Source organism: Syngnathoides biaculeatus, chromosome 5 (genome assembly GCF_019802595.1).
Source record: "Syngnathoides biaculeatus isolate LvHL_M chromosome 5, ASM1980259v1, whole genome shotgun sequence".
NCBI lineage: Eukaryota > Metazoa > Chordata > Actinopteri > Syngnathiformes > Syngnathidae > Syngnathoides > Syngnathoides biaculeatus.
The window spans coordinates 2,259,836-2,281,485 of record NC_084644.1 but is presented as its reverse complement, the minus strand read 5'-3'; the positions used below and the strand labels follow the sequence as shown (position 1 = coordinate 2,281,485).

The 21,650-nt window shown below is 43.5% G+C and overlaps 1 protein-coding gene across 2 annotated transcripts; it reads right to left on the bottom strand.

Moving 5' to 3' along the window:
• Positions 1-11,407: 11,407 nt before the first annotated feature.
• Positions 11,408-15,402, bottom strand: irx2a (iroquois homeobox 2a). 2 transcript variants are annotated; one of them, XM_061820984.1, is made up of 3 exons: positions 15,106-15,402; positions 13,733-14,129; positions 11,408-13,231 (listed from the first exon to the last, which is right to left on the bottom strand). In XM_061820984.1, the coding sequence occupies exons 1-3, from the start codon at positions 15,343-15,345 to the stop codon at positions 12,372-12,374; spliced, it is 1,497 nt and encodes a 498-aa protein (XP_061676968.1). In that variant the 5' UTR covers positions 15,346-15,402; the 3' UTR covers positions 11,408-12,371. The 2 variants fall into 2 exon arrangements, with proteins under 2 accessions (XP_061676968.1, XP_061676969.1); XM_061820985.1 differs by having other exon boundaries at positions 13,733-14,126.
• Positions 15,403-21,650: the final 6,248 nt, after the last annotated feature.

Below are 21,650 nucleotides of genomic sequence, written 5' to 3'. Positions count from 1 at the left end.
TAAGTATGCATGATTTATTAAAAAAAAAAAGAAAAGCATTGGTTCCACTTTTCAAAACATACTTATCATCTTTCAAGCTCTTTCTTTGAAAATTTTTCTCAAACAAAATATTGCATATCCTTGCAGGCCAAATAAACAAATAAAGAAATCTGAGCTGTAGACTTTTGATCAATCCTGGCCCAGATGCAGCTTCAATTTGCCGTCCTGATGTTTTGCGGCACTGTCATTGGGCAGAGACAGAGGTGTTGATCTAATTTGTGTGTGTGTGTTTTGTTTTTTGTTTTTTTTTAAATCCAGCTTGCATTTTCGGCAACGCTTCATTCATGGAGAGAGCCTGAGGCAGTTGGAAGGGAAAGTCGGCTGTAAACAGCCATTTTTCCCTCCACTGTCAAGTCTTTTTTTTTATGCATTTTGGGTGTCGATTCAGTTAAGATGCGTTTGTCACCTCAAGTCATATCACGCGACTTTATTACACGGTCAGCTGTGTAATTAAGTCTCAGGGTTGGTCAGTGGGAGACAAAAAGCATTTCGGACCTCAGCTGGAATTCAAGCTTGTTGGTTCAGAAGCCGGGCAATTTCGTCATCATATTTGAATGAACTGATAATAATATGAAAGTAACGTCGTCTGTCAATTCATCCATGTTTGTGGTTTCAAGTAGAAGAATGTGTCAAAAAAAGTACAGCGGGAAGACGGACTTTGACCCGTTTAACCCAACGAGCAGGACCGTGTCATGCATATTTATTAAAGAGAAGAACGCAACACTGTTGGGGGTGCTTGAAGATGAAAGCTGGATGCTGAGGACTTACAGGAGCATCAATTATAGATGCCGCAGACAAACATTATCAAACCAGCCACACAGCAATAAATGATGAACTTAAACAAAGGCGTTCGGCTGCCCTTCTGTAAATCGGCGCTGACGGTTAATGAAGTTTTAATTTACACCTAATCAGATCTTGTCAGCCATGCTCATTTGCCTCCGACCGTACGGAGAGAGAGAGAGCGAGAGAGAAGGGGGCCAAACGGGGGCTCCTCGGAGACCATCACCGCCGCACTCTCGTCCCTCCTCTCAAGTCTCAGCTCCCATTTATTATCGTTAAAATGCATATTTGAAAGACGTGTCATTGCACATTTGTTTTGATGCTAAATGATTTTTCTTTCAATATTAAGAAAGGATATTCACAAGGGAAATGCGCCTGTGTCGATATTTCCAAATGAAGCACGGACAAACAAATGTTTGCACTAAAAACAATAAATCATTGCAGTGATTATGTCCTCTAAATGAGTGTCCTCCTCGAGTGATCATGCAAGATTATTGAATCCCAATCAAAAGCTTTGATAACCAAACCCTATAAGGGTGCAAATGTTGAAGAAGTTATACAACTTTAATATTCCTCAAAACTTTTTTTCTACTTGAAATATAGCAGAATAATTCACTTTCTTCCGCTCTTCCTTTATTAATATAATCTGCATATTGCTCCAAAAGTGATGACATGTCACAAAAGGTTAAACAGTAAATACTTTATTTAAATATGTTTTGTTTTGTTTGTTGGTTTTTTTTTTTTCCTTTTGCTGAAACCCAATAAAAGCAAGCTTGTTATTTCTATTTGGTCCACAAATAACCATAACTCAACTTTGACTAACTCAACCGCTCACAACTGTGCTTGGTGAATGACTTTTTCATACACTACAACGATCGTTTGAGAATTGATCATATTATTGAGTAAGGCAGTTTGAAATGTAGTTTAAGATTGTTGTTGGAGAATGCAATTACAGCATGTACTAGAATGGATTATTTAGTGTATTGTTATATAAAAGTATACATTTCTTGTGCTGCAAATTCCTGAATGATGCCAAAAATATCAGATTTGAAACTTCATATTAAGAGGAGCATTACTTGCCTGCATATTTTTTGGGGGTTTTTTTTTTGGTCCATTGGAAAATGACACTCTTCCAACATGCAATTAGATCTATTCAAATTAGCTAAATATACTGTATATTAAAAAGTATACTCATCCGGTATCTCGACACAGATACATGATTTACCATAATGATAAAATGTGATCCTCATGAGTTTTATATCGCAGTGAGGCCAAAGGGCTGACTGCGTCTTTTCTCATGAGAGCGAATTCAATCCGTGTGTTGTAAAATCTACGCTGCGACCGTGATCTGCGCTCTTCATTCACATACTGTATGAATTTTGTAGTACAGATGACGTTATCAGCAAAATGTGTTTGAGATGCGTGCGTGGCGAAGAAGACGGCCTGTCAAATGGAATGAAATATTACTACTATTATTATTAATACTTTTCATGAGCGTGTGCTGAGGAAAAAACTTCTCGTGGCGTGTATGCGACTTTTTCTCGACTAAAAAAGTTAACAGGTAATTTATTTTTATTAAATAAAAGTTTAAATATGTGGCAGGGTTGTCATGTTATTTCAGGATTCTGCATTCTTACAAGAAAAAATTCAAGTAACGCATCATTCATAAATCCTTTATGTTTTCTGAGTAGCTAATAATAATGGGACGGGCACATGTAGAAAATCAAATAAAGTCTCATGTGCGGGATCTCTCAAATCTCAAAATAAATCCATCCTTCCATTTTCTTAGCCGCTTATCCTCACGAGGGTCGCGGGGAGCCTATCCCAGCTGCCAACGGGCAGGAGGCGGGGTACACCCCGAACTGGTCGCCTGCCAATCGCAGAGCACATCGATGCAAACGGCCGCACTCACTATCACACCTTGGGGCAATTTAGAGTGTCCAATTAATGTTGCATGTTTTTGGGATGTGGGAGGAAACCGAAGTGCCTGGCGAAAACCCACACAGGCACAGGGAGAACACGCAATCTCCACACAGACTGGTCCCGGACTGAATCCGGGACCTCAGAACTGTGAGGCCAACGCTTTCCAGCTGAGCCACCGTGCCGCCGCTCAAAATAAATATTAATGCCAATGATTGATATGGCACTCGTCAACCGATCTTGGATAAGCTCCAACTCTCTTATGACCCTCATGAGGACATGTAGAAAATGGATGAAGTGTCTTGTCACAGCAGTTGCAAAACCTCAAGCTGGTCGAGCTCGGACTCGTGCTCGCTCTTGCCCGTGCGTTATTCAGACAAAAGCAACAACTGGCTGTGACATATTTGACATCCTCTGCTGGTGGCAGACACTCACACTTGCGTATCTGGCTGAACGTCTGACCTTGACTCAAAGTATATCATCACGGCTGCCCCAAAGCCGTGGCTCCGGACTGCTGTCGAATCTCTTTCTGATCACGCTGATCGCATTCTTGCAAATGAAAAAAAAGAAGAAAAAAAAAAGAGTGGGGGCTAATGTTTTATCACAGAAATACTGCAAGCACACGCCGATGCCTTCTTGGTATGTTCCCCCCCCCCCCCCCCCCTCAAATATTGATTTCCTAAGTCACCCCCGGAGCCATCTGTTCTTCGGAGAATATTCTGTTGAAGCTTACGCTTACTTGCAGCTGCATAGTTAGTGCGCACAAACACACGAAAAGTCACAAAGTCAATGCCAAATTTCATGATGAGCCCACTGAAACCAACATGTTCAAGCATGTGTTGCAGAACAACGTCCACGTTCTTCCCAACAATCGACTTTTTCCAATAAATTTTGTATTATGTATTTCATCAATGGAGACGCATCAATTGGAGACTCTAAATTGCCCATACGTGTGATCTCGAGTGCGACTGTTTGTCTCGATGCACCCTGCAATTGGCTGGAAACCGGTTCAGGGCGCACCCCGCCTCCTGCCCGTTGACGGCTGGGATAGGCTCCAGCATTCCCCGCGACCCTTGTGAGGATAAGCGGCAAAGGAAATGGATCAATGGAGAGGGCGGGAATCCTGCTACAGCGACGGCTTCCCTCCGCTCGCGTGCTCTTCGTCAGCATAATTGTATTAGAATGCAGCCGCGATTCTCTGTAATAGAAAGATGTAAGGAGCTTTGCTCACTTATAGATGGATCAACGCTCTCAATTTTAAACCGCTTGCTGAGCCGGTGCGCCTGCACGCGTTTGGTGTGTGTGCACGCACAGGTGTACGTGTACATAAATGTTTGTTTGTTTGTTTGTTTTCCTTTCACCTCAACCACACGCGCAGACGCAGCCAGTTGCGCCGTGTCGTGGTTTGATTTAGCTACGGGGGAAAGTGCTAAGCACGGCCCGATCGCCGCTGAGGTTTGGGATACCCTGTCCAAAAAAAAAAAAAAAAAAAAAAAAGGGAGGTAACACAAACGTGCAACCCCGCCTCTTCACAAAATACACACACGTCTGCCTGTCTGTCTCCACCTTGTCATGAGCCAGTCTCCGGGAGGCAGCTGGCCTGAATATCTGAGTGCTTTTAATGAATTGAAACTCTTTTGGGCGCAAGTGTTGGCTGATTAAATGCAAAAAGACTAATATTCCACGGTGGGTTGGGAGTCAAAAGAAAGATTGTCCTCAGAGAGGGAGCGATTGAGGAAGATGTCGAGAGAGGGGAGCGTGCGTTTGGCTCAAAGTGCAGTCTACCTCTTATCCTGTGCCCCCCACCCCCCCAAACACACCTCCTGGGGAATGACCCTATTTAGAGCTGGAGGAGTACAGTAAGAGCTTTCGTTGGAGGAAAGGGAGGGAGGAACATTTGCTGGTGGGTGGTGAAAGTGGTATTTTTGACTGGAGGATACAGTTTCATTGAGCTTGTGATCCAGACACAATCAGGAAGTTAGACCTTTTACAAAGCAAGTCCTTGGGAGAAGAAGTTTTTCATCAAAAGCTTTGATTTTTATTTCATTTTTATCTTCATCCGTTTAGCCATACATCTTTTTTTCGAGGGTGCTAGATGGCATGAAGCAGAACCCGTCTGAGTTTGGATGACGGACAGGATACCAACCTGGACTGTTCTCAAATCGGTCATATCGACAATCATCCAGATTCACATTCTTATCTTCGAGGAGTCTGCAATTAATTGGACCTGCTTGTTTTTGGAAAGTGGGAATAGCCAGTGAAAGCGCAAGGCATGCAAACTCTACACAGACAGTCACAGAGTGAGAGTCCAACCTAGAACCTCAGTGAAGTTGATGTGCTAGCCTCCTAGCATACGCTGCACAGACACTTTTTTTTTCATAAAAGCAGAACATTTTGCATAATTCTGACCTCAATTCGGAGGCAAAGGCTCGGAAACAGCCCTTTCTTCTCAAGCATGACCGTGCCCCACTGCACAGAATCAGTTCCATAAGAAAACATCCTCGTTTGGTGGAGTAATATCAAAGTCGAAGCTTTGACATCAAACACGTTTGGGGTGAACTACAGCAGAATTTTTTTCCGATACACTGACTAAAATTCTAAAGAAATATATATCTATATATATCCTCCAATATATTTGTATGTGCTGTTTGGCGAACATAGCTTTGTTTGAAATCTATATAGATTTAAATGAAAAGTCACTTTGGGTTTGAGAAAAGCTTAATTTAATTAGCCTAGCACATGCTATTTAACATGAATCGCTTCTCTTCTGTGTGGGGTGGGTTTCTGGTAGTTGATCGTCCCGACCCGCTAAGCTCATTTGAGACAGGAAGACAAAACGACATCTGGAATGGCCGTCTCAGTCGGCTGTTGGACTCACAAACCTAAAAACTGTCAATTTCCAAACCAGCGTGGATAGCGAGCTGCATGTTAGGTGCAATTGACGCATATCGCAGTGTGCAGGCTTTGGGTTTTGCTCATTTGTATGGAACGTGGCTACAGAAGTCTTCCTATGTAATTCCATTGAAGAGTGACGTTCCATAGCATACAAGCGAAACAAACGATCAATCTTGAAATCCAGAATAACGCGCCCATGTACTACGAGTACACTCTTTGTTCTCACGAGAAAGACAACTTTGCCATACCAAAAGGGAAACTACATGCAAAACGGTGCACTACTTGACGTATCTGTGTGATTGATACTGGTACTCGTGGTAACAAAAATCGACGAGCTAAAATCAAGCTTTTCACAGGCTTGTAGTAGTTGTGCACAGTATGGATCGTGCAATTATCTATCTATCTATCTAAGGTTGTCTAAAACTAATAGAGGAATATATTCATAATAACTCTATCTATCTATCTGACTGAACATTACAATATTATATTGTGCAGAGAATTAGTGATTCGGGGTATTGTGCAACAGGTTTCATTTAATAATTCTGTATAAAGGTGTTGGTCTAAAAAAAAAAAAAAAAAATCTTCAACACAATATTTCTTCAGAAGTGTCTGCCTTGAAAACTGTTGTTGATTACATCCCGCTCCAATGCAAATATTTTGCCAGCAAAATATAAATATATAATAATATAGATAAATAAATGGTAAAAATGACAAACAAGGCTTTTGATAGGATTTGAAAACACACTTTACAGATGTACGTTCCGCTGTGCATCAGTAGTGATGTACTCACCAAGTTTGAATTGAATGTGTTTGGCACTGCCGCCTCACCTTTTACCTCCACCTCGGGGAGTTTTGCTGTCCATCTTGTTTTTCTCTGATTTATGGCCCAGTGGTTCCGTTCACTGCCTTGAAGTGTTTACTCACCACAGACATTAAATATAACTGTCAATTAGTGGTGGAAGTCCAGTCTTCTAATGGCCTTGTTTGGAATGTTCAAGCACGAGTGTAGTAGTGTCTCTTGTGTGTGTGTGTGTGTGTGTGCATTTGGCATGCAGTTATGTCAAAACTCTATATCTATATATATATATATGTTAATATTTAAGCACAAGTGTGTTAAAACCGTGTACCGCTTTTGGTCCCCTTGATCAGTTTTTCTCGTGAACATTTGAGTTGACATTTTGATGAGGGGACAAGACCTCAAACTCATTTTTAAAGTCGCTCGTCCACTTTGATGTGCACTATGAAACACACCTGGAAGTGATTTTGGGCCCACTTGTTTTGCAGACTTTCGCCTCACCGCCGCATTAGCGCCACTTCTTAGAAAGTCTGCAAGCCAGTCACATATAAAGTGAAATGTGTAGGAGCGGCAGTTGCCACGTCTTCCTCGCAGTTCAAAGGTGGTGGGTTCAAATCCGGGCTCAAGCCTTCTTCTATGGAGTTTGGATGCTCTCCTCATGTTTGGGTGAGGTTTCTCGGGGTACTCTGGTTTCTTCCCAGGTTGCAAATACATGCATGCTAAGTAGAGAAAGACCAACGTTAAACATTAGGGAACTATTTATTTATTCTAAAGAGATGGTGCTGATCCTGGGAACTCCCTGTACCTTTTATTATTATTGTATTGTTTTGTTTTTTTTTGTTTGTGAAAGTGAAAAGATTAACATTTGTTTTCATAAAGAAAAAATATTGGAAAACCTGAATTACTGTAGAAGAGTTTATGGAGCTATTTATTTGTTGGCGTGCTCATCCAACTTTATGACATGCGGCTGAGCCTGGGAACCTCCTGCAGTTTTTGTTCCAGTTCTAAAACAAAGATGTCTCTTGTCCAAGATGAAAAACAGTATTAATAATTTGTGTTGCACATCTGAAAAGCTGTTTAAAAAAAAAATAAACATCTGCTTCAAAGCATATACATTAAGTGCCAGAGTTAATATGATTCAAAGTGTGATTCTGATCTTTTCCCTTAAACTGCAAATGAACAGACTGAAAATCTTCGATAGTGGCATCCTTGTCTACTAATAATCTGTATCGGCCTTGAAAAAAAAATGATTGTTCTATTGCTTGTGCTTGACTCATTGAAAACTATAAGACATAAAAAATTTTTGTATGACAATAATAACAACATGGAATGTTTACTCTGTAAACAAATACAGTGCAGCTCCACATCTGGCAGATGGTCTCCATGGCGAGCTAGCATTACGCTTCTAGCAGGATTTGCACCATTTGAAATGAGCCTTTCAGAGACTGTTTTGAAGCCCCAAAAATCTTGATTGCTCTGAACTTCCACTGTATAAACGCGGGTCGCAACTTTGCAATAAAAGAAAATGTGGGTGAAAACAACTGCTCTCGATGTTTTTTGAAAACACATTTCGATGCGGGCGGCACAGTAAAGCAGCTGTAAAGCGTTGGCCTCACAGTTCTCAAATGCTGGACTGGACCTCCCTGTGGAGTTTGCATGTTCTTGTGCCCTGTGTGGCTTTTCTCCGGGCACTCGGGTTTCCTTCCACATCCCAAAAACATCCGTTCATTGGACACTCTAAATAGCCCCCAGTTGTGATTGTGAGTGCGACCGTTGTCCGTCTGTATATGCCCTGCGATTGACTGGCAACCAGTTCAGGGTGTACCCCGCCTCCTGCCCGTTGACAGCTGGGATTGGTTCTAGCACTCCTGCGACCCTCGTGAGGATAACCGGCGCAGAAAAAGGATGCAGGGATGGATTTCAATTCGACTCCTCCACTGCTGAAGAACACTTCTTGTTTTATATTTGGTCTCTGTTCCTGACACACCAGAGCTTTAAAATGCCCCGAAATATCAAAACCAAGAGGGGTGAGATTTGGGGATCTGGGAGACCAGCGCCCACCTACTCAGCCGTATGGAAACCGCTTGTCTTAAGGAGATAATTATGTGTTTCATAAAGCTGCAAAGTAGCTGATAGGCAGACGTAGTGTTGATATTGTGACATATCCCGTCAGCAAAAAGTGCCATTAAAAATCATCAGTTCGAGAAATCCTCACGTATACCAATTTTCAAGTGACCCAAAATAATGTTTTTGTGAGGTGGGGGGGGGGGGGTTAAAGTTCAGAGAAGAATATTTTCTCTCACTGTGAGAGTCATTGGTGTCGAAACTCGGTTTTCATGGCTCCATATTTGAAATGTGATGAGGAAGTTTAGTTCCCATTCACTGTTCCATCACGCACCGCTGAAAATTTGTATAAAATCCATAAAGTGCATATTGTCGCCACAATACTTGTTGGGAGAGTGGTACAAAGGTGAGCGTCAGAGATTAATGTCTTAAGCATTTTAGAGGAGAAAGGGATGATGGGAGGATAAAAGGATTCAACCAGCTCATAAATTATCTGCATATATGAGCTGCTTATTTGATCAGCGATAAGGAAAATGAGTCCACTTGTTCTCCAGTCTACACTCGCATCAAGCCACCAGCGCGCCGATAGCATCTATGTAGCTCTCAATGACAACTAGTCCTTAGTATGCTCTGTGGTACGCGATATGCATGATAGCGTTATAATGCTTGATATGCAATGGTGGGAATTGAAAGAATATTTGGATAACAGTTCATCAAAATACTCTTTGCATTGTCGTTCTCCGGTGCAAAGGCGCATCGCGCTTGCAATTGACAGCCTTGGAAGTGCAGCTAAAATTGTCTGTTTCGCCACGGCCTCGGAAATCAACGCGGACCGACTCAAGGTCGGGCCGAGCTCGTCGGCTAATAGTTTGCGTTTCTTGAAAAGGAAGCAGAGGAGTCTCTGTGCAATTGTGACTAATTGTGACATAAATTCACAACAGACTTCACAGCTTGAGCTCTGTCATGTGCAATGGACGCCTCGGTCCCATTTTCACCTGCCACTGCTCTCAATCAAACACGGCGGCGGGGTGGGAGTCTACTTTCATGTCTTCAAAGGCCACCGGTGGCCAGACTTTTTCTTTTCTTTTTCTTTTTTTTTAACAGTAACAATAACTACTTTGAACGGGGACAAATATTGACATTTTTAGGTAGTACTAGGTATTAGTGCTAAAAAAAAAAAAAAACACCAGTAACTGATAGAAGTGACAAGACAATTGATGTTTCCTTTATTTCAATACATGCTATATTGCACCAGTGTTAAAATGAAGCATCATTAGTCGTACTTATTACAACAATGCCTTTATAAAAAGAACAAAATCTTCCGCTTCAATTACTGACCACTATATGAGGAAATACTGTCCATTATAAGAATTATTAACGTTAACTTGGGAATTTCTGTACTTCAGTTTAGATTGTGGTACAAAAAAGGGGGAAAAATTATGCTAACTTCTGTGCTCGAAGTATTGTTGCATTTGTATCGCTATTCTCAGACACCCTGACATTGTTGTCGTGGCCTATTTATCTTCAAAATGGCAACATACAGAAGAGTAAGACTGAACAGTCTGGTGCTAGGTACTTCCTGAACTTGCCTACCTAGAACTTGCGCAGTAGTTGCCAGAAATAATCCTTGTAGGAGCCAAAAACCGAGACTCCCATTTGCTGTGGTGCGATTTGACAACAGTATTGAGTCGCTCATGAAAGCCAGCTGACGATAAAACATTGAAGATAAAGCATCACATAATAAAGATGAGTCCAGCCACAAGATTTTAAATAAATGTAAATTTCTGTCATCAAAGTAAAGTCAAGTCTAATGGTCAAGCCTAAATGTGTGTTGCAATATGGAGGCAAGCAATGAGATTTGACTCACACTCAGTTCTCAAAATAAAAGATTGGGTGGCCCGGGGGTTCAACCAGCTGATCTTGACCATATCACAGCCTCATAGGTAGGCTCCAAATACGACCACAAGTAACTTGTTTTACCTGCTAATGTGCTCAATTAGCTGCGGCCGTTCTAAGCAGCCGTGATGGGAAGTAGCAGAAAGCGAAAGCCTGTCCGATTTGGGCCAATCACACGGCCCATTGGAGCTGGCAGATGCCGAGATCGACGTTTATGGATCGCTCGGTGCCATGCGGCAATATTGAAGCGGGCGGGGCCCACGGCGGGGCCCACCCTCCAACCCGCCTGAACCTGTCTAAAAAAGCTCCGGGGGGCGAGCCCCGCTGGGGGCCCTCAATGGCGGTCGCGTCCCACACTGGCTGGATTCATCACATTTTCAAATGAATGAATGGATGAATGAAGCCATAGGGCGACAATAAAATGAAATATAGTATTGGGAGGAAAATGAAATACGTTTGTTTCGGAGACCAGACCCAAACTGCTGGGGATAGATAGATAGATAGATAGATAGATAGATAGATAGATAGATAGATAGATAGATAGAATAAAAGAAATACTCTTGGAAAATGTAACAGTTGAGAAAAAAAGTTTAATTTTTTTTCTACCTTGAATAGCTGATACCACACAAGTACAGTATTCCCACAGCGCTCGTTTTCATTTCTATTTACAATAAAATATATAAATTATCAGGAGCAACATTGTGGTTCTTTTCCCAAGTTCAAATAAAAACTGTTCTTTGATTATATTTATATATTTACAGAACAAACACGTCAGATTTCAATTTCTTGTTTTTTTTTTTTTTTGCAATACAACTTGCATAAATTATAGGCATAAATACGCCATCATTTAAAAAAATAAATATCAAATGTAAGCTATCTATTCCACTTTGAAGTCCTCACAACTTCTCTTGTGGCTTGTCCTTTCCATTAATACCCTCCCCACTCCCCCCCCCCCAAAAAAAAAGCCAAATGTTATGTTTCCACACATAAATAGTTTACTGAAATAGCAAAGTATGAGGAACCTGAGAAATAATGTGATAATAGCACATTGGAAGGATTTATAAACTATGGGAATAGGTCAAATGATAAATTATGAATCAAATAAAGTGACACCAAAGCAATAACAACATTTTTAACGTGCGTGCTGTCGTGTGGGGCTCAGCAAGGAGATTTAAATTCGGCTGTTCTGGTGGCACAACGAGGAGAGAAAATGAATTGAATAAAATAATAGCTGGTGTCCACGCTACCTTGAAACTGAAAGCAATTGTGACACCTACCTGCAGAAGATGGAAATAAACATTAAAAAATGGACGCGTACCAATCATCGGTTGCACTAAAAACGACAAAACAGCGCGAGTCCACGTGAAAATTGCCAAATGAAATCATGGAAATTCATCGGTACCTTCCGAATCCAGTCAGTTGGTGTAAATACGGTTGCATATATGCACGCGTTGCTCCCCCAGGATGATTGATTGTGACCAAGCCAAAGGAAGAAACGAGCCCCGCCCGAGTTCGAGCCACTCACCTGTTGCAAGTGAGCACTCGCGGGCGTGGTTCGGTTCGTCGTCTTGTTTGAGAGTCGCAAAAGGCGAAACGCTGGCAAGATGTTGCATTTCCAAACCGCATCAAACCATCTGTCAAAAGACTGTTGTTTTTTTTTTTTTTTGTTATTATTATGATTATTATTAGTATTATGTTCCGGGGAAAAAAACGTTTGACGTCAACGTGCATTTGCTTGTTGCGTGTTTCTCCAATTTAATCCCCAATCAATTGATTGGTGACGATTCGATCTTGAAAGGCAAATTTGTTTGATCTTATCAGTTAGGAAAAACGTGAGCTACACATGAAATAAAAGTTGGTCTGCATTTGGAAAAGAGTGAGCTAATTATATCTCCAGCCAGTTTCTTTCTTTCTTTTTTTCTGAATACAAAATACACTGCAGAGTTGTGCCTGACTTAATTGTGCAGGGTAATTCGCAATTCTACGTTCCCTTCTTTGCGTCCAAATTTGCAGGTCTACAATGTTGTTTGTGATGTTGCTCAGCGCCGGCGCCAGTCTGGTTCGAGTTGATTTTGAGCAGGAGGGGCGAGTCCGGCCTGAGTTGAGCCTCCGGAGCCTGCAGAGAGCCGAGGCCCTCGTTGGCGGCGGCGGCTGCGGCGGCGGCCGCTGCCGCGGCGGCGGCTGCGGCCGCCAGACTCACCCCGGACGAGTTGGAGTAGCGCAGGATGCTTTGGCCCTGCAGCGGGCTGAAGTTTCCGTAGTTTGTGTAAGTGCCATAAAAGGGCGACGTGTAGTAAATGGGTCTTCCGAGGAGGGAGGGGGTCGGGTAGAGAGAGGGCGAAGTGGCAGACGAGGAGGCTGCGGGGGGAGTTGGGGGAGTCAGAAGCCCCCCAGTGTAGGAGGAGGAGGAGGAGGATGGGGGGGGGCAGCTCGGATGGCCCACTTGCTGCTTTGGCTCCGAGGTCGCAATCTCCGCCAGCGACCACAATTTGGGTTTGGGGTTGTGAGAAACCCCCGCGGGCGCTTTGCTTTCGAGGCAGGACTTCTTAGGGTGCACGGCGTCGCTCGTGCCGAGGCTCCGAGCTAAATCCTCGGGGTGGAGCTGTTGGAGGTGATGAAGGTGCTGCTGGTGCTGATGGCCGAAAAGCGGCGCCTGGACTCCCATCGGAGGCGAGCTCGTGACCGATTTGGGCGAGAGCTCCAGGCGAGAGGCGTGCAACTTGCGCTCCTCCGCGTCGTCTTTGCACGCCGAATCTCTCAGCCCGCACACCGCCGCTTTTTCCACGTCTGACTCGGCAGAACACGAGTGGTCGGTCAGCGCGTCCACGTGCAAACTGATACCTGACGGGCAGAAAGAACAATGCAAAACCAGCGGTGAAAAAAATCAATAAAGCACAATGACAGCCGTGTGTGTTCATCGTTTTCGAGTGGTTTACGTTCTGTCAGAATTTTCATGAGGCGATTATGCATGTGGTATTATTTTGTCACTGAACATCAAATGCCACACGTACGCCGTCAGTCTTACGTTGACTGTCATCACGTTCCTTTTGCGTTGCCACGGCGAGTTTTGACCGTAATCAATTACTTGAAATGATCGTGTGATCCTTTGAAGGAGCAAGTTTTCAAATAACACAATAATGTGTATTCATGCAAAAAAAAAAAAGTCGTTAAAGGAATCAACGATTGCGAACGCGTCGAAATTAATTCATTGTCTAAATTATTATTATTCATAAATGATTTCATAATCGATTTCAACTGATTTCCTAATTTTGCAAAGCAGCAATGAGCATTTTTTTATTTATTTTTTTATTTTTTGTAAAACCCTTTCTTTCCCAGGCCCACCTTCATCCTCGGCCGAAGCGTCGCCGCTGTCCAGGTTCTTTTCCGCTCGCTCCACGTGATCCCCGTCCTCGTCGTCCTCGTCCTCGCTCTTGTTCCTGGGCGCCCACGTCATCTTGTTCTCCTTCTTCAGCCTCCTCCTGGCGTTGGCGAACCAGGTGGAGACCTGCGTCAGGGTCATCTTGGTGATGATGGCCAGCATGATCTTCTCGCCTTTGGTCGGGTAAGGGTTCTTTCTGTGCTCCTGCAGCCAGGCCTTCAGGGTGGCCGTGGCGTCCCGGGTGGCGTTCTTGCGGTAGGCCGGGTCGTTGAGCTGGTAGGGGTACCCGGGACCCCCGTACGGGTGATAACTTAACGTCCCCGCCATGCCCGTCGTGTGTGCGTCATAGGGAGAGCTCTGCTGGTTGGAAAGCTTTCATTAAACTCGGCCTGGGATTTTTCTTTTCACGTTCCAAACAGTACCACGACCATTGTGTTATAGCCTGGGTAAATAATAATAATAATCGATAATAACATCGATGCGAAACTGTAAAATTACTTTATTGTTGTATTAGCTCATTACTCGTTACCGGACAAATCATACTGTGTTGTTAATTAAACGTTTGTAAAGTCATAAATATCTGATTATGCTTCAACCAAAAAAAAAACGGTGTGGGGGGGGGGGGCGGAAATGCACATATGGTGTCAATTTGAATTGTTATCCCATGCTTGACAGGTAACTAATTATGCATAAAAGCATATACTCATTAATATGAAAAGATCATTTGATTTACTCTTTCAAGCCGCAAAACAAGAGCCTCAAATTCTACATTTATTTTAAATCAATTATTATTTTTAAACACTAAAATATGCAAAAGTTGCAGTGTTAAAAACAGCCTGTATCGCTTTTGTGTGTCCTTGTAAAATATATCCACATCTACTCGTCTCAATTAGATTTTTTTTTTTTTTTTTTTTGAACGAGTTTTAAGTAACGCCGAGCGAGAAAGTGCGTTTGCACGCTTTGTATTAATTTCCTTTGAGCCGTAAATTCACTGCTGGGAGAGGAAAGCTTAAATGAAAACCCTCGCTGGGTATTCAGTTTTACATAATTAGCTGCGCATTGACTGTTAAGCCACTACAACTCGCAACCATGCTTTCAATTCCCATTTGAAATGAACTCCGCCGTTGATATGAATCGAAGGACACCCACCCTGGGCCCATATGGAGAACAATCTTCAACTGATAAGTTTCGCTATTCTTAGAAAATGAAGAGTAAGGGGGTAAAGAAAAACAAAAACAAAAAAAAAACAAAAAACTTGCGCCAATGCGCACTTTGAATGGTTTGCCTCCGCGTGCCTTCTTATGAAAATTCCTCGCACACGCTAAATCTATTTTACCATGTATGACGGGAATCCCGTGGCGGGGTCCGTGGAGTACGACAGCGGGCTGGAGAAGCCCGAGCCAGCGGAGGCGGAGAAAGCAGCCGATCCCGGGTAAGGGCTGAACGCCGAGCCGGACGACGACCTCCCCACATCTTCGCTCCGCGGAGCCGCCAGAGCCGAGGCCCCATAAGCCGGACACGAGTAGAGAGCCAGCGAGCCCGGGGGCTGGTACAGGTAACCCTGAGGATAGGACATGGGTCGCGCGCGAGGGGGGCCGCGGCAGGTCCAAACCGGGAAGGAGGGGAAAGGCGCACCGGGAGGAAAAAAAAAAAAAAAAAAAAAAAAAAAAAGGGGGGGAGGAATGCGCACAGGGCGGGCGACGGCGCGACCGAAAACAGCCACACAGTAATCGGCGCCGCGAACTGTCACATCAGACGCTCAAGGACGCACACGGAAAATCAAGAAAGAAATACAAACAAGTCCTCCCTCCAAAGCCCTCTTTGTGGCAAAACGGCGCAAAATTGTCACGGAGCCCGCATAGACGCGACGCTGGCGTGCGTCTTGATCCCCTAGCGTCCGCTGTTTTTACTACCAGCCGCTATGTGAGCACTTGCGACCAGGAAAGAAGGAGCCCGAGCATGCCCGCGCACGCACGCACGCACGCACACACACACGGGCGCGCGCCCACTCGCACACGCCATTGTGGGGGGGAGCTCGAGCTGTCACTCAGGCTCATCTGAATATCCATCCCGCCCACTTTTTCTCCTCAGAAAGAGGCTCGGAACAAAAAGTGACCGCTGCAAGAAGCGGGCTCAGTCCAAAATGTGCTTTCCCTTCTCTTCTTCCGAGTCGACTTGTTGTCTTGACGCGTTAGATTAAACTTCACAGATGCGGCGCTGACACCTTCACGTTCATCATCAAAACAACCCCTATCAAAAAAAACAAACAAACAAACAAACAAAAAAAATAAATAAAGATAATTCTTGGAAATGTTATTTTATCACGCATTGAAAAAAGAACTCGATTTGATCCAGAGCCACTTGTTAATCACGTGCAAGCGATATACACCTTTTGAATGAATTAAATTTAAGAAATATTTGCGCGAATGTAACTTGGATGATATTTTTTTTACATCGAGAGTCTGCAAAAATTGGATCTATAAATAGAACAAAAATATTTCCTCAACTTCTGATGTTTAACGCGCATCCAGTTTAATTGACAGGGACGACTACAAGTGAGAGAGAGTGAATGAGGGAGAGAGAGAGAGAAAGAGAGAGAGAGAGAGAGAGAGAGAGGTTGATGGCGTTGTAATGAGTCAGAAATGCTACTAAATTAACAAATGAATAAAATAAAAACCTGAAAACTTGTAGCTGCTCCAAGGTCCATCCGGCCTGCAGGCCCCGTTGGAGTAATGCGCCATGCGGCCTGTAGGCGGCGGTCCTGGCTCCTTTTTTTCTTCGAGCTTGGCAATGAGGGGGCACTTCTGGTGTTTTAACGCTAATCAGCGACGACTCATTCATTAGCCGATGCACGTTGTCGTTGTTTGCTTTCCTAATCCAAAACTCCTGCGCGTGTGCGTCCAAAAAGTCCCGATGAAAAGTTTATTTTTTAATTAATTAATTTTTTTCTGCTATCACCTATCCCCGCAGTTTGCGCGTGCGTGCGTGCGCGCGCGCGCTCTGACCCGGTCTAGACGCAAAGCAGACATTTGCTCGTCCTTTATGATCGCGATTAAAGGCACGACGACCTCTGCGGGGGACAATGGCATTGCTTGAAACCCGAGGCTGTGACAGCGGCAGTCAAGGTGGCAACTCACTAATGAAGAGAGCGGCCAAGCAGTCCTCCTCATCAGTATTCATCCATCAGGTGCCCCCCCCACCTCCCCCCAGTGCATTGTGGTCCGGCTGACTTGTAAACAGGAAACAGCCGTTATTTAAATATATGCAGTGCAGTTTGCCTGCTGGCCGCGCTGACAAGAAACTCGCGAACACGAGCTTCTGTTACACTCAACAAAAATACACTTTAGGACCGGTAAAATCATTCAATAGTATTTATATATACATATAAAAAGGACGTGTTTATAAGGACAGAAATAAGGGCAGTGCAGTAAAAGGAGCAATTCCTGCATTAATGTTTTAGTAAGTACAGTACTAATTATTGCACTCAAAGGTAAATAATTGTTGAGGGAGGGGGACATATAGTGCGACCACATTTGAGAAATGACAACAACGATGATGATTTTCATAAAAGAATAAACTGAGATCAGCAAATGATAATGTTGCTTCAATATTAAAAAAAAGTTATCAATTATACGAGTCAAAATACAAGGCACCAAGGAAGAGGAAGTAAAAATAAACTGATGACACACCAGCTTCTATCAAGTGATACCATGCAAAAACATATGGTCGCAATATACATACAGCAACATAACCACATTGGAGATAGTTTGTATTAAGGTGCTGTGACACAAACTTACAGGGAAAATATATATATTTTTTTTCTGTTATAGATTCTAAATTAAATGGAGTCCTGTTCACTGGACTCGACGTCAAGGAGTACCGCTGTGTGCGCACCTGGGGGCGCTGTCTCCTCTATTCCTTGACAACAGGCCAACGAGCCGAATTTCGTGGACGCGAGTGTGCGCGTGAAGATTTGCGTGCGCGTGTACACAAGTACTGCATATTGTCAGTTTGAAAGTGCACTTGTCGGCCCGTTGTGGAGCATGCACGCGCCCGTGTTTCAGTATAGGAGAACATTCCAAGTCTCAGTTTCCGCTCGGACTGCAGCTCCGAGGATATTTTCGTCCCAGCCTGATGAAGATATGCGAGATGGAGAGATGGAAAGACTGAGAGAGAGAGTTAGAGAGAGAGAGAGAGAGAGAGAGAGAGAGAGAGAGAGATCAACAAAGACAGCGCAGAGTTTGGAGACAGTCAGAGGCAGGAAGAAGCAAGACTCGCGAACATCCGCGCAGACACACAAACAGGCACGCAAGAAGATGAGGATTAGGTAAACACAACTACCTGTGTCTTCGCCGTTTCACTCCTATTGACTGCTGAACTAACTTTACACTGCTGGAGTGTTTATGGACATTTTCACACAGTATACAACAAGGAAATAAATGGGCATTTATTGTAGTTGTAATCATTAAAGAGGATTCTAAAATGATGGTCGTCTGGAGAGTACAGAGGCCCTCATGTGTGGTTTTTTTTTTTTTTTTAATTGAAGTCAAGCATCTTAAAGATTAGAAACTTTTGCTCAACTGTGATTATGTCACCAGTTGACAAGCTACTGGGAGAAAAAATGATGCCTCAGAAATGAGAAGGCCTATTGATCCCCCCCACCCCACCCCTTTAGCTCCCGGCAGAATTTCAGATTGAATCATTGCAAAATGTTTGAGCTTGCTTCGTAACTGACCGATCATCCAAATTAAAGCCAAATTTCCTCGCTGATGACAAACAATATGTTGTTCATTTGCATCAAGAGAAACTGTTTTCCATATCTACCTGTCTCTTTTGTAACACATTTATTTAATAGCTATAGCTAACAATCAAGATAATTCTGTGATTGACAAGATGGGATGACGTGAAGGGATAATTTGTCAATGTAGCGCGCAGGTGAGCTAAATACGAGTGTAGCCATGTAGTTTTATCGAGCTGCTTTCCAATCAATACGAGCATATGACAGCATGATTAAGGCCCGAGCTTGTCATTTGGTTTACGTTAACAATTGCAACCATGCCGTTTCCACTGTTTGGAACATCTTTGGAGTCTCGAGTCCAAGAAAGAAAGAACAAAGTCAGGATGAATGGTATTTCAATTATGATAATTTACACTTCTGAAATTTTTAGGAAACCCAGAAAGCTAAATATATACAGATTTAATACCTCCTGTTTTGCTTTCCAAGTGTTCAGTAGAGCGGTGCATGTGGGTTTTGTGATCAAGTGTATGTGGGCATGCAGACAAAAGGAGCGAAACTGCATTGTGATCCAAACGATGTGATCACAACGCTCAAGAAAACTCTTGAAATCGCCAGAAAAGACATCCTAAAACCTTGTAAAAGACATCCGTCCACTTTGATGCTTTGTGATACTGGCGCAATTGATCCCTCCACCACCCACCCTTCCACCCCCCCGCCCACCTTTGGGTTCTGTGGGGGATGGCTCAATAAGGAAGGGAGACTGAGGACAGACCGTTATTTCTCTTCCCGCCTGGCATCTGCCCACTGCTGCCAACCCGTTTTCTAATCAGCAGCCGTCCATGCGCTTGGCAACAGAAGGGGTTTCAAATCAGCCCCTCGCCCTGAGTTAAAAAAAAAAAAAAAAAACCCTAAGCTGTATCACTTTGTAAACGGGTACCTTGAGGGCGATTGAAACATGGGGCGCTTCTGATGTGCTGAAGTGCAGAACATTGCTTGCCGCGTTACCTCCAAGATGTTATGCTGCTGCCGCTGCCTTGCGTCGCTGTCGCTGTTGTTCTTGTTTTCTCTGGCTATGTAAAAGGACAAACATAAAAAAAAGCAAAAAAAAAAGGCAGCCCTTTCATAGGGTTTGATTTGTGTAACATGCGCCTCGCGAACATGGATGTTCAGGAAATAGTTTGGAGCAAAGTGCAACTGTAAACCAATGTGCTTGAAGTGGAAGCCAAAAAAAAAAAAAAAAAAAAAGCAGACTAACATTCCGCTGGTAGCTAAAACACGAGCTTTTTTTTTTTTTTTTTTTTTTTTGCAAAAGCGAATGTCTCATTCGGTCGGAAAAGTATAGATGTCAGTGCCAGGGGCCGTCTTCATGTGCAATACTTTTGAGTGCAGTGACCACAACGTGGCAGCATGGAGAATTTGTGGTTAGCGCATCTGCCCCACAGTCAGGAGATCCGCGTTCAGATCTCTGTTGGTGTTTGCATGTTCTCCCCATGCTAGATTTTTTTTTTCAATGTAGGTTCTCTGCTTGCTCTCACATCTACAAAAACACGCTTGTTATATGAATCGAAAACTGAACATTTCCCGTAGGCGTGAATGTGAGTATGAATTGTTGTTGCATGTGCTTTGCCACACTGAACAGAAAGTCATAAAGATGCACACCAAGAAAACGTCTTTAAAACCAGTACGTTAGGATAATGAGAGAGTTTTTCCACCACAATGTCCTCCATTTCTCCTTTTTCTGAGGCGCTTATCCTCACGAGGATCGCAGGAGTGCTCAAGCCTATTTCAGATGTCATCTAGCAGGAGGCAGGTAGGGTACACTCCATACTGGTTGCCAGCCAATGCATAACTTCTTCTTTTTCTTTCGGCTTGTCCCGTTAGGGGTCGCCACAGCGTGTCATCTTTTTCCACCTAAGCTTGTCTCGTGCATCTTCCTCTCTGACACCCACTGTCCTCATGTCCTCCCTCACAACATCCATCAACCTTTTCTTTGGTCTTCCTCTCTTTCACTCTTTTGCCTGGCAGCTCCATCCTTTCCATCCTCCGACCAATTTCCTCCCTCTCTCACCTCTGAACATGTCCAAACCATCAAAGTCTGCTCTCTCCAACCTTGTCTCCAAAACATCCAACTTTCGCCGTCCCTCTAATGAGCTCATTTCTAATCCTATCCAACCTGTTCACACCTAGCGAGAACCTCAGCATCTTCATTTCTGCTACCTCCAGTTCTGCTTCCTGTTGTTTCTTCATAATTGAATCATCATAATGCTTTTTATTCAATATAAAACAGCATGAAACACAAAGAACACTGTTCGCTTGATCCCGTGTGCAGATTTTCTGAGTGGTCTCCACGTAACTTGGTTTTATTGGAAAATAAAATACAGCCTTTCAAAAAGGGATCAAGTAGGTTAAAGAATATGTATTGAAATGTGGAGTATTCAACTATGTTCAAAACGTTGTTGGACTGGAAGGCTCTTCAAAGAGCTCAGTATTGGCTTCAGAAGAAATTACGTGAATCATATGCGGCGTGAATTTCAGACGGACACGCACCTGCGGGGCCCGATTGATGAAACAAACAAGTTGGCAAAAATCAAACGAGCTAAGTAAAGGGTGACACAAAAAGGGACAACATAAAAAAGAGGGGGGAGTGTGGGGGGAGGGAGGTTTGAAACGGACAAACCATCTCCGTTGGCTCTTCAGCCAAGGGTCGGTCTTCTAGGGTTGCTCGACAGAGTCTGCTGACAGCCAGCGTCAGCGGGCTTTGTAATCATTGTGCTGGACCTGATAGGGTTACTCGCGGCTAATCCAGGCTGACCTCGGTTTGGTGGCCCGAATGAGGTTGGCTTTGTACAGTTGGGGACGAGCTCGCGTCACGCTGACATATAATGTCTGCTTGGGGACTTGCCGCCGCAGCTCTTTTGTTGTGCTGTCCACTTGCAAGTCTCAACCCCCAACACAAACGTATAAATGTTTTTTTTTTTTTTTAATTTTATTATGGTTTGGCTGGGGAAAAAAAATCCTTTCAATGTTTTTTCATGAAAAGACGGAATGTGGTTGGTGTTTCAAAACAAATACTGTCGTCGTTTTTTTTTTGTTTTGTTTTGGAGTTAATGGTCAAGAATGCGACTGTGTGTTTGTATTTAAAG